This window comes from Mytilus galloprovincialis, chromosome 9 (assembly GCF_965363235.1).
Source record: "Mytilus galloprovincialis chromosome 9, xbMytGall1.hap1.1, whole genome shotgun sequence".
Classification (NCBI taxonomy): Eukaryota; Metazoa; Mollusca; class Bivalvia; order Mytilida; family Mytilidae; genus Mytilus; species Mytilus galloprovincialis.
The window spans coordinates 78272607-78285927 of NC_134846.1; the positions used below are offsets into that span (position 1 = coordinate 78272607).

The 13321-nt window shown below is 29.4% G+C and overlaps 1 protein-coding gene across 10 annotated transcripts in view; it reads left to right on the top strand.

Moving 5' to 3' along the window:
- LOC143046035 (unconventional myosin-XV-like) overlaps window positions 1–13321 on the top strand; it is a 114888-nt gene that overhangs the window by 88648 nt on the left and 12919 nt on the right. For 5 of the 10 annotated variants that reach the window (XM_076218988.1, XM_076218989.1, XM_076218987.1 and 2 more), the window contains 13 exons: window positions 219–354; window positions 769–890; window positions 1235–1350; window positions 1995–2085; window positions 2377–2427; window positions 2608–2722; window positions 3176–3279; window positions 3804–3860; window positions 5488–5538; window positions 7304–7410; window positions 8812–8915; window positions 10105–10157; window positions 11971–12043. In XM_076218988.1, coding sequence (XP_076075103.1) covers window positions 219–354; window positions 769–890; window positions 1235–1350; window positions 1995–2085; window positions 2377–2427; window positions 2608–2722; window positions 3176–3279; window positions 3804–3860; window positions 5488–5538; window positions 7304–7410; window positions 8812–8915; window positions 10105–10157; window positions 11971–12043 — 1180 coding nt within the window. Of the gene's footprint in view, window positions 1–218; window positions 355–768; window positions 891–1234; window positions 1351–1994; window positions 2086–2376; window positions 2428–2607; window positions 2723–3175; window positions 3280–3803; window positions 3861–5487; window positions 5539–7303; window positions 7411–7903; window positions 7990–8811; window positions 8916–10104; window positions 10158–11970; window positions 12044–13321 lie in introns of all 10 variants that reach the window. The other 5 variants (XM_076218994.1, XM_076218995.1, XM_076218996.1 and 2 more) reach the window with 3 other exon arrangements.

A 13321-nucleotide genomic window follows, 5' to 3' on the forward strand; every position in this document is an offset into this window, starting at 1 on the left:
AACAATATTAATGAAATTCTTAATTTGCTGTAAACTCATTTAGAGAAAAATGAGACCTAACAAGGCCCTTATTGCAACTGCCTTTTGAACTTTTCTAATACCTCTGCAGATTTTTTTAGTTGCTGACCCTCATGTCCTCCTTGCTATCATTGTTCAATTTATAAGCTATGTAGATTACTTTCTGATTTCTATTTTGTTTTTATTGTTTTATGTTTTAGATATTTCATCCAAGAGAAAGATTAGACAACCCTACAGCCCAAAGTTTAATCTTTGATCAGATTGTACAAGATGTATATAATCCAGGATGTATGAGAGTTAATAAAGATGACAGAATCAAAATGAGAGGAATGCTGGGTATGATCACCATTTATCACATGACTTTTAATGCTTTATACTGAGTTATCAGTACTCTGATTTTTAAAAGGAATTCCATCCTATTATTAACACTTCAAATTCTTAGTCCTGAAATACACAATTTATCAATTGGATAAACAAAGCACACAATATTTCAATTTTTTGATGTTTTAAAGATAATCTTAAGACTGAAAAAAAAACAATGAAAGGAAATAGCTGCTTCCACTTCATGTAAATCTCAACAATCTAAATGGTATGAAATAAAACCTCAAGCCAGAAATCATGCAAAAGTATCATTTAAGAAAAACAACTCTTGTTTCTAAAAGAGATATCTTGATTAAGCAATAAAGAAATGTGAAAAATTAAAGTGTAAAATGACATGACTTTATCTGTTGTTATTTTGTCTTGTTTCAGAAAATTATGGAATAAATGAGAGAAACTACCTCACAGGTCCTCATACAAACCAAGTGAAGAAAATCATTATAGATACAGCCAAAGACTGGTCATCTTATTTCTGTAGAATGTTCCCAGTAGCTGTAAGTTTACAGCCATTGTAATTGTAAAATTGTAAAAGCAATAAGACACAAGTTAAGCAAACCTATTAAAAATCTTGGTTAACTACAGAAACTGCTAACATTGCAAAACTTAATCAGTTCTGTTTGCTGATAATTTACTTTGAATTCCCTATTATTTGTTGGGGTACTATGCTGGAATTGTTTGGTAAAGGTGGAAGTATGAATTTGATTATTTTATAAAATACAAATATCATATTTGTTGGAATAGTGAAAGCCAAAAATTCAATTGTCCATTATAATACAATATCTTCTCAATCCTTGTATTTTGATTGCAAATGTTTTATGTCTTTATCATCTATGTTTAGGGTGAAGGTGAATATTCTGAAGTGAAGTATGTTGGTGTGAGTCATTCCGGTATCAGATTCCTCCGACGGGAAAGGTCACTGGTGGATGATAACTTTGATGTGTTAGATTTCTTCAAGTAAGTATCATTTAAGGTGGTACCTAACACTACAGGGAGATAACTCTGTAAAGTTAGCTGAACGTTTTGATTACGTTATGTTGTAAAGGAAATAATAAGCTTGACAAAGATCAAAATTGGTGTTTGTCAAACTGCTATATAACCAGTGTAATTTTTCTGACAAAACGGTTGGTTCAAAATTTTTGAAATTTTTATATTTTTGTTAAAGGGTCAAAGTAAATACTTTGTCAAAATTTTATCAAAATTAAACGAGCCAAATAAATTTTAGTGAAAGTGTTAGGTACCACCTTAAGTAATTAGAGAGTAAATTAAAAATTTAATTTATGCATTTATCATTGCGAATTTTTGGAAGCCCAAAATAAAACTTATCAAATATAATATCTTTGTATCACTAGCAAAAATCTAAATTATTCTCAATTGTTGTGATATTTGTCAAGTATTTTTTTGGAAAAATTACAGAATCAACCATATGCAGCATCATATATATTTCTGCACACATTGGCTATGTCATGGAAGAAGTTTTATAATGCCATTAAGTTTAATAGGCACAATTTGTTTGATGATGGTTAAAAATATAAATGGCTATCTTCAACAATGGTGTTGACTTGCTTATGTTAAGTTATTATTGTATCTTTTTTTTGTAGATTTGAGGATGTGATAGATGTACAAATCCACAACAGAAACGTTGCACAGATTAATTTCAAAGACAGATCTGTAGTATTCTATACTAACAGGGTAATGAATAAATATTCATTTGTTAATGTATCTAAAAAGTTACAAACAAAGAAACACTGAGCTTGATGGGGTGCTTGCATGTAAACGAACTAAATATAAAGTTTGTATTCCCTGCCAATTACGGAAAAAGGTAAAGTTTAAAATAGGCACATACAATTTTTAGCACACATTACATTTTTTTAAAAAAGCTAAATGGAAGAAAATATTTCTTATGCAAATGGAAAGAAGGAATTAATATACACATACTTGTTCCAAATGATATGTACATTCCATGATTCTTTTTTTTTTCAGGCAAAACAAATGAAAGAACTGATAGACATGTATTTGTCAGAAACAGACAGGGTAGGTTTTATTTTATACAAATTTTTGTTTGATTTCTCATTCAAAAATAAATTGATTCAATTGTCCTGGAAGTGTTTATAATTTAATAAGAGGATCTTCTGGATAACTTTCTGTTTTACAATACTTTGAATTCAGTAGATATTGACTTCAATAAGAATCTCTTTATTTTTCTGTTTTCAGGTTCACAAATATGTAGTAGCATCTAAAGACTATATCACAAGGGAGTCAACTCTTCTCAGTTTCAGGAAGGGAGATGTTGTTAAGTTATTAGATGCTGAATTCCCACTTGAAAGAGGTATGTAAAGAAAACAAACTTCCAAACCAATTGGATTAAGGCTTTAACTCGTTACAGTTTTATTTTGTCAGTTCAAGTTTTTAGACTCTTGATCATTCATGACAAATTCCTTCAAATACTGTAGAAACATTTATTTTTGTGGGGTTTAAATTTCATGGTTTTGTCTCTATATAAGATTTCATGGGGTCTTAATTTCATGGTTTTCATTAAATGGAAGTGATATTATATGTAGGATAATTATGTGGGGGTTTAATTTCATGGATATATTCTTTCCAAGAAATAAACAAAATTAAATCCTCCACGAAAATTTCTGCTTTTACAGTAGTTAGACAGTAAGATCGAGATTTGTTGCAAAATAAGGAAGAGAAAAAAAGTATTGCATAGCACAGTCTCCCAGCTGATATCTGTCAAAACTTATTGTCATCAATTTTACAGAATTTCATTAATTTTCAGGTTGGCTGTATGGATCTTTAAATGGAGTGTTAGGTTATTTCCCTGAGGAATATTGTAAACCTTTACAAAGACATGAAGTTGAAAGGTCACCTAGCAATACTAAGGTAAGCTATAATGACAGCCTAATTTAAAAATAGATTAATCAGATATATATTTTTAAATGACATATTTATAAGAAGGGTAAAATGTAAAGATCTTACTCTATTGAGGTTATTGCACAACAAACTTTACTTTGAACAATACTTTGAAGTTACCAACATCAATATTGGATAGATTTAAGTTTTATTGAGAATACTCTATCTTTGTCTAACAACTGATAGACTATGTAGTAATTTGATTTTTTTTAAGATGTCTGTCTCTCTATTCTAATTCAGTGATAATTTAGCTAGTAAACTGTAAAAAGAAAAATCATGCATCCTGTTACTGTATTCTTTCTCACAGACCTATGCTTATTTTGTCTTCCAAAAATTAAAGAACTAAAAACTAGATTTGTATGGCCTTGTTTTAAAGTTAAAAACAATAATACAAAAATTATTGTTTGGTAAATGAATTGAATTATTAAAGATAAAACGTTGTAAATGTTGATAGTCACAAGAAGTATTGTAATTGTTGATTTCTAAATAAACAGGATATTGAGAACGGGACAGGTGATGAGGTACAAAAGGTGTTTTACTATCCTTATCCGGTAAATGTTTTAACCAATTTTAGTTTTAACGCTTGTCATTGAGTGATTGCAATCATCACCATTAGCAATTTGGTTTCTTGTGACATTTTGCACACAATCAAAAATTTCATCAGCTTAAAATTTTTATTTTAAAGTAAAAGGATTTAAAAAAAAACATGATTTTGGCTATATACAATATTAGATTGTCATATGCTGTTTATAGTGTGTTTTTTAACTTGCAAAGATAACAATTGCTATCAGCTTGATTTTGTAGAAAACTTTATTCAGATGTAGATTTTACTTAAATTGACTTTAGTTATTAGAAGTACTACATTTGTAAAAACCAGTTTTTAGAAGTACTACTTTGTAAAAACCCTGTCATCAATTTGAGACATTTACTTCCTTAAAGTAGAGAGATCTTAGAAATGCTGTATGTACTTATTGTAGTATATACATTTTGTTGTTTTTGATTTGTGTCCTTGAATGTAAGATGTTTGAAAATAAGATTCTTTTATTTCATTTGTAAATGTTACTCATCGATAACCAAATTACTAGCTTCAGTAAAAATCAAGTTTGCTCTCATTATCATAGAGTTATCACAAAGTATCTTTGAATGTATCTCTTTTCAAGGGTCACCACAAGTTTGGTTTCATTTCACAGGCTCAGACTTATAATCCACCATTTTTATGTTGTGAAGTATCCCGATATGTTCATTTTCTGTTAATTTACTGTTTATGAAATGTGGAATTATTTGGGGAATTCTTAGTATTTTTTATCCCCAGATATAGATTCAATGCCTTTAATAGTTGTATTTGGAATAACTTTTTTTTCAGTGCTTTTCAACTTCATAATTGTTTCAATTTTCAACTGTTTTTATCAAGCCCTTATGATGAGCCTTATTTGGACTAAACCAAGTTTGGCATACCAAATTTTTAAGCCTGGTGTTTTGATGGGTTTAAACAATCAAAAAGTTGTTCACTGATTTTTATGTTAACCATTTACAGTTATTGATAAATGTTTGACACTAAATGACAGACAGCATTTACTGAATTAAGAATTGCAAGTCACATAACCCTATTAGAAAGAATGAGGGTCAAAATTATTCTGTATTTAAGCACCTAATGATTAATTGCATAAAACAGCAGATGACTGTTAGAAGTCCTTGACCAGTAAGTTAATTTTACTAGCTGAGCTTTTCCTGATATTGTCAAGCTAAACTTTGGACTATATAGACATTTCATGTTTTGAATGAATTGGCCTTGTACTACTAACAGGACTTTTTTGTAGATTTTCTTGTTATTTTGAATTGAACTTTCATAGAATTACAGGTTCATTTCATCTATAAATTAATTACTGGTAACATGTTTGTTATTAGCACTTTTGTTTAAATGGCTGTCTCACTAACTTCTTAAAGTTGTTTATGAAATGACCAAACCCATTGATAGATAAATTAATGTATTATGTTAAAGCAACTATTTATATATTTTTATCAAATTTAATGAAACAAATTAGAATGTTTAACTCCTGAATTGATACAGGTACTATCCACTGAAAAGTAGTGAATTGATTCACCATTTTGATGCTCTTTCTCAAAGGAAAAAAGGTAAAATTATTGATTTAGTACTTATATGTTATCTACTTTTTACAGGCTCATATGACAGAACATGTAGTGCAAAGAATTATCAGACCTCCAAGCAGGGTAAGAAAAATATCTAATACATATGTATGGTATACAAGTAAATAGCCTTGCTGAATATCCACAGTAGTAAAACAGGATCTTTCACCTTTGAAAGGATTCTAGAAAGCTCAACATAGGGATAGTGATCTGGCGGCTGCAGCCGTGTTAGCTCACTTCTTAAAAAGCTTTATATTTTACAAGGTGGAAGACATGATTGCTTCATACTTTGTATATAGATGCCTCATGTTACGAAGTTTCCGTCAGTCACATGTCCAATGTCCTTGACCTCATTTTCATGGTTCAGTGACTACTTGAAAAAAAAAAGTTAAAATTTTTTTACGTTAAATTCTCTCTTATTGTAAGTAATACGATAACTATATTTAGTATGTGGGTACCTTGCAAGGTCCTCATGCCCGTCAGACAGTTTTTACTTGACCTCTACCTCATTTCATGGATCAGTGAACAAGGTTAAGTTTTGGTGGTAAAGTTCATATCTCAGATACAACAAGCAATTTTGTGTTTTGGTCTGTTTTTCTTATACTGTATGCAATAGGTCTACTATATTTGGTGTATGGAAGGACTGTTAGGTGTACATGTCCAACTGGCAGGTGTCATCTGACCTTGACCTCATTTTCATGGTTCAGTGGTCAAAGTTAAGTTTTTGAGTTTTGGTCTTTTTTCTTATTGTATATGCAATAGGTCAACTATATTTGGTGTATGGAAATATTTTAGGATCTATATGTCAGTCATGCAGGTTTTATTTGACCTTGACCCAATTTCACAGTTCATTGCTCTGTTTCAAGTTTGTGTTTTTTTGTCTGTTTTTCTTAAACTACATGTATAAGCAATAGGTGAACTATATTTGTTGTATGGAAGAAATTTTAGCTCTACATGTTTTCATCTGACCTTGACCTCATTTTCATGGTTCATTGGTCAATGTTTAGTTTTCTTGGTTAATGTTAAGTTTAGGTGACAGTTTTATTAAAGCTTTATATTTATGACTATCAACATAATATCAATGATTAATAAAGAAGGTGAGACATTTCAGTGTGTGCACTCTTGTATAGCAGTATGCTCACTTCCTTTTGCAGAGTAATAGGATTCAATCTCTGGCAAAGTTAAACCAGACTGGTAAGGACAATTGTTAAAATGGCTTATTTCAGATTGATTAAAACAATGCCTACTCGAGATTGATTCTGACGAAGTTAGAGGAAAATCTGTTAATTACAGAAATAATATATTTCATTAGAAAACATTGAATTTGATTGACTATAGAATTCATGGCAGTACATGTAATATACACAGTATGTTCATGTGATGACATATCCTACATATTTCTTTTAATCCAGTCATTTATAGGAAATTTAGTTAATTTTACAGTCTTAACAGTTGTCATTTAATAATTTAAATGCATTGCTTTGATAGTTGAAACATGTACTTCAATATTTTGAATATTAGACATCTAGAGAAGGTATTTTAAGATCTCTTGTATTGATGCTCAACGGTGCATGCAAATTTGATGCAATGGGTGACTACCATGCATATCATTTATGTTTTTATAGAACACAAAATTAGTCATAAAAATGAAATGTCATGATTGTGTACAAATGTAATTAAATTGTTAAATAACATGGAACAGCTGCAAAAATTGTGCACTGATGTGTAAAGGGTGGGTTTTAAAAATTTAGATAGAAGAAATTGATATTTGAATTAAAAAGCTATAAAATACGGAAGTATCGATTAGAATAATGAGGAAAAGTATCTAAGTAGAGTTGTTTATTTACAGGATGGTCGTGATAATATCAGCGAAACTAGTCAAGGAACAGCGGTACAAGATGGCAAGTTTTCTATGATGGAATATTCCTTAATGAACTTTAAGGAATCTCAAGAAAAGTAAGACTTACAGTTTAGTCAAACATCACACCATTTTTATTAAATATTGGATTTTATTTTCTTGGAGAGTGAAGGTACAAAGAGACCATTATGATATATTGAGTCTTTGGACATGATTCTTTCGTGTTGGTACATAAATAAGGCAATGGGGTGTGATAGCCAATGAGACAATTATGAACCAAAGTTCAAATGAAGTGGATAAAAGCAATTATAAGCATTCGTAAGGCTTTTAACAATGAAAAAAAACATACCGTATATTTGTTGTATTCAACCGTTCAAAAAAGTTTGATGTTCCAACACAATTAGATAAAGGTTATTTCATATTTCTTACTTTGCAGTTCTTATGTTCATTTGCAAATAAGATGCAAAATTGTAGAGTTTGATTTTACAAGTTTGAAAAATATCTAATCACAAAAACACATTACATATTTGGATGCAAGAAAGAAAATAAAACATAAATTATTAATGAATATTAATGATGGTACTTTTACAGAAAGAGAAGTCAAAATCACCGTCAAGGTGGTAACGTTCGTAGTGGGAACGTTCAGGGTGGTAACTTTTACAATATGTACAAGCAAGGTAAACAACACAGACATGTTCTTTATTGCATGAAATGTTGTACTCCAAATGTTTTACTCCAAATGTGGCAAAAAATATACGTTGACACTGCTCTTTGGGTTTTTTTTGCCACAAAATTTTATTACATATTTATTTATTTTAAGGTATGCTTCATCTATAAACAAGTGGAAACAAACAATTTTTCCTTAATTGCCTTTTCTGTTTTGATGAAGCATACTTTTCATCATAAATGTATATAAAAATCCAGTGTAATTATGTGTCTTCACATTGGCATTGGGGTAGGGTTAAAATTTAGAATTACAATTGTTACATGTGATATTGAAATACACTGACTTTATATATGTTATGCTTCATATGTTGTTGATAAACAATTTCTTGAATTTATTCTGCACAATAATTTCAAGATGTTGTGTTTTTTGTTATTCTGCATGTATGTTATGCATCTTTACATGTTTATATTAACAATTTTATTTACATATTTTGTATACAAGTTTATATGGATAGCTCAAATAATTTTTATTTGGTCTATAGTTCAAATAATCTCTCTTGATTCTGTAACCTAAAGAGAATTCTACCTTTTCATAAATCTTCTTCCCAATTTGCTTATTATATCCTCGTCTCATGGGTTTTTGTACTTTTTCAGAATGCATTGTGACTTCACAATTTCCATTGAAAAAACATGCATAGTACAAATTCATATGACATACCAAAATATATTGTTTGATCATATGCTGTTATTATGCAAACAATTATTTGAGCTTACCAATATGCATGATATTATTGTATCTTATTATTATTGCATTATAACAAACAAATTTGCAGATATGAAGTAAGAAAGGGAACTGATGGTTCATTGTACGGATCTGTTAAAAAGATAGAAAGTATTAAACTTCAAAACATGGAAAGAGACCAAAGAAAACGAAGAGGTGATGGCTGTTTACTAAGTTCCTTCAATAAACTAACGAAAATGTCAGCAATATTTCCCCTCTATTTTAAATATAAATTAGCATTTCATTCATTAAAGAAAAAAAATAGATGCATATTATATTTCCTTTACAAATAGTATATCTAAAGGAATTAGAAATAGGAAGAATCATTAAGAATGTATGTTGCTGCTTTGGCAATATGAAAAGGCTTAGTATAAAATATTTCTGTCTTGCTTGTTATATTATGATATTGTAAATATAAATAATCAGAATTTTAAATTATATACATATAAACTTATATCTTTCATTTGTCAATAATATTATGTTCTGAAAGTGTGTTTGGAATGACTAATTCAAACAGAAAGAGTTATCCTCAAATCTATTAAGCACCAAAATACTTAGATCTTCATTCCTCTTGCAATTCAGGAATTTTATGGGTATGAGGACCTGCATTTACCCATAAAGTTATTGCAAAAAAAAAAACAATTCAAGTTATCAATTAAAACTTTAAACTGTTATTTTTTGCAACTTTTCATTAGAAAATGTTTGAATGAAGTTTCAACATTATCAAATTGTCTGTAGTTTGTGAAAATCTTCATCCTTCTCAATTCATCAAGAAATTATTTCACTTCAAATAAACATGTTTAAAACAATGTCATGTCCTTTTACATCCACGATCCCCGCAACATGTTTGTTGAATTATACAATATTGCATTTTAACAAATTCCATTAATTTTTTTGTTTGAAGCTTATTGTAGTAAGTATGCCATATATTTATGGAACATCCATTGTTGAATAAAACGCATTAACTGGTTGACCATTACAACAGACTAGTTGGATATTCAAAAAATTGAAATGATTGATTTTATTGCAAAACAAGACATCTTTTAAAATAGACATAGGCTACTAAATTTTGGAAATGTACACAGTTTACAGCTATGTATGTGAAAGAAAGTGATAATTGGCTGTCAGTACTTGCAAATTTAATGTAAAATGAGCTGAGGACTCACAAAAAAAGTCAGATATTGATTTGATCTTATTTAGAGTAATTTGGCTATTTATAAATTTTATTGTCTTAAGACCTTTTTTTTTAAAAAATGATGAAATAAGTACCAAAGTTTAAATTCAGAAAAATTTAAGAAATGAATTTAATCTTGCAAATATACATGTATGATTTATTGTTATGTAGGATCTGGAGACTGGTCATGGAAGGAACAAGCAGAAATGGTCAAGTGGACCAGGGTAGGTTTGATTAATATCAAGGTTTACTTTACTCAAAGTGTTGGCTGTATTGAATAAGGACAATCCAAGACTTGGTGCTTTATTGTGCATACAACTTGTAATCTCCTTAGTCATGCTGTGACTTTGATCTTTGACTTTGAAATGAAGAAGACTTCACTATTTTCATAAAGACAGGGCATTACTATACATCAACTTTGTTGAAAGGGAGATAATTTGCATTACAATGTACTATGAAGTTTGTTGAAAGGGAGATAATTATTAGTCTAACTAAATCATATACTGTAAATTTTAAAATTTTGCGTGCATTCATTATTGCCATTTTGTCATTTTAGACTTAACTGCGATTTTAATTTTTACAATTTTGAGAAAAATCCTGTTTAATTCATATGAAGTATTTCAAAATGCGAGTTTAAATTATTACTTTTACAACTCTGTCGCATTTTTCACAATAATAAAAATCCTTGCAATAATTTCCGAATTTACAGTATTTGTTTTTCTTGCAAATATTTAATTCTGCTCAGATAAAGTAGGCACTTTGAGAATTGTTATGCAATCAGTTGCTTTAGATATTGATCAGAATTAAGTATCAGATGTAGCTTATACAGTAGACACAATGATTCACTACTATAGTTTTAGTTATTGAAACATGACATTGACATGTTTTCAGGGAAATATTCCCAATGATGTAGTACCAAAAGAAAGGGACAAGTGTAAAACCATAAACCACCAAACGGTACATTTGCAATGCTTGCACTTCTGCCACTAAAAACTCATATGCTATGTTGTACCTTTGTCTAGCAAAAATAAGGGAATGCATAGTGTTTAAAATACCCCTAATCATTATTTGTCTGCCGTCACAGGACATCACAGATAATAATGAAAAACTATAATTTTAGAGAGAAAATGTTGACGCCACAAAAGAAAAGTGATTTTTGCATGACGTCATTAGTTCAAGTACCAGTATTGCATATTTTCTGGTCAAATGTCACAGATTCTCGACCATCCATAAGGGCTACATCTGCTTAATCAGTCATCCATCTTGTTTTTTTATGTAATGATGAACTGTGAAAGTGTGTTATTAATGTGCTGTAACTAATAGATCTATAAGTTTATTTTGGGTTAAAAAAATACATCTGTATTGAAAAAGAAGATGGTGATAGGGTTACTTTAAAGATTAAGGATTGTGATATGTATCAAGAATCAGCTATGAATAGTGGGATAACTGATGACCAATGATCCTAGATGTGCTCTGTTGTACATTGTAATGCTATTATTTGTAGACATTATATAGTGCTGAATCATTATGTCTGCTTGTTACTTTTCTTTTTTTTTTTAATTTATAGAAAATAAAACTGGAATATTAACTTTTTTATTATTAGTTTAGAACCTGGAGAAAATGTAAATATTTGAAGTCAGAATTTAAATTAGTTTGCTTTCTTCTTAACCTTGACGTTATAATATGTGAAGGAAGATTTTTAATGTTGATATATTTTAATCAGAAAAGTTACAACAAAATTTTGATAATATTGAAAAAGTGTTTTAAAAGTAAGAAGATTTGTATCCTGAAAAGTGGATAGTTTTAGTTTTGTCTTTATAATACCTTGAACTTATTAAAAGATACAATGTTTTACAAAGTGTTTTGTTTTACATATTTTCAGATAGCATTTTGTCTGTTTTCAAATACTAAAAATTTCGGAGTTGTGAAATAATTGTTATAAAAAGCAAATACTCAGGTTTCCAATGATATTGTATTTGATTTTATTGAATATCAGCTTTATGTAAGTGTTATCTATAAATATGTTTATGTTTTCAGTCACCAATCCAGACCTCCTTGTTAAAACTGAATTCCAATGAATTGAACAGACTTGCATTGGAATGTTTTCTATGTAAGTATTGATACATAGCAACTTGATAAAGTTTGAGTCATACATGAAGTCAGTTTAAAATAATAGTCTGATTGGTAAATGGTCTTGACAAAATTAAGAAGGGCAACCATATTTATTTCTGTAATTGACCTTCAACTGTCTGATCTTAAAAAACTATCAAAAAACTACAGGGAAGAATTTATGATCTTAAAAAGTACAGTTTTGTATTTATTCTATTAAAGTTATTAAATTATTAATAAAAGATACTTTGCCCATTACATCATTGATTGATTTGATTTTTAGAAAAAAACTCTTCATCCAGTAAAAAAAAATGAAAATAATACTTACATATGGTATTAATATCCTTCCATTGTATTAGACAATTCATAGTCATCTGTACTATTAAACAAGAAGACCTCATTTTGTGTGTCACTTCTCTTCCTTCCTCAATTACTTCATCATCATGCCTTTGTGTCCTTTAGGTACCTGCATAGTTGCATTTGTCATCCATTCTTATGATTATTCGGTTTGGGTTATTTTGGGAGAAAAACGGAAAAAAGGGCGTCCTGATATTGCTTCCGTGTTCGTGACTTTTAAGTCATAGACAAGACTTCCAATTTTAAACTTTTAACTATTACTCGGGAACAGGACAACTATTTTCGCGTTATTCTGCATGTATACTATGATTATACTCCTATAATATATAGAGACTTTCTATATAATATAGCAGTGATTGCCTTGGATAAGAAACTTGGAATTGATAGTTCTTAGCAAATACACTTTATTTATAATATAGTTATCAAAGGTACCAGGATTATAATTTAGTATGTCAGACGCGCATTTCGTCTACATAAGACTCATCAGTGACGCTCATATCAAAATATTTATAAAGCCACACAATTACAAAGTTGAAGAGCATTGAGTATCCAAAATTCCAAAAAGTTGTGCCAAATATACATGTGTTCATAGTATACAGAAACGTGAAAATCATGGAATTTAACAGAAAACAATAACAAAAAATGGACTTTGGAAAAAAATGAGACGGCTTGGAATAATTGTCCTGTCTTCAAACACCTATGACGTTTGTACCTTTTCCGAAATTCTCCAGACATAAAATCTTTTACAAAAATTTATCCTACAAAAAGCTCTAAATGCCCGTGATTTTGCAGGTGTATTCTAGTTATTCTGCATTTAAAAGAAATTTAAAACATTTGAACATTTTTGATTATTTAAGAATTGAATGCTTCTTTTTGTAACTTCATTGGAGTGTAAAAGCATTGACAGAAGTACATTTTGTAT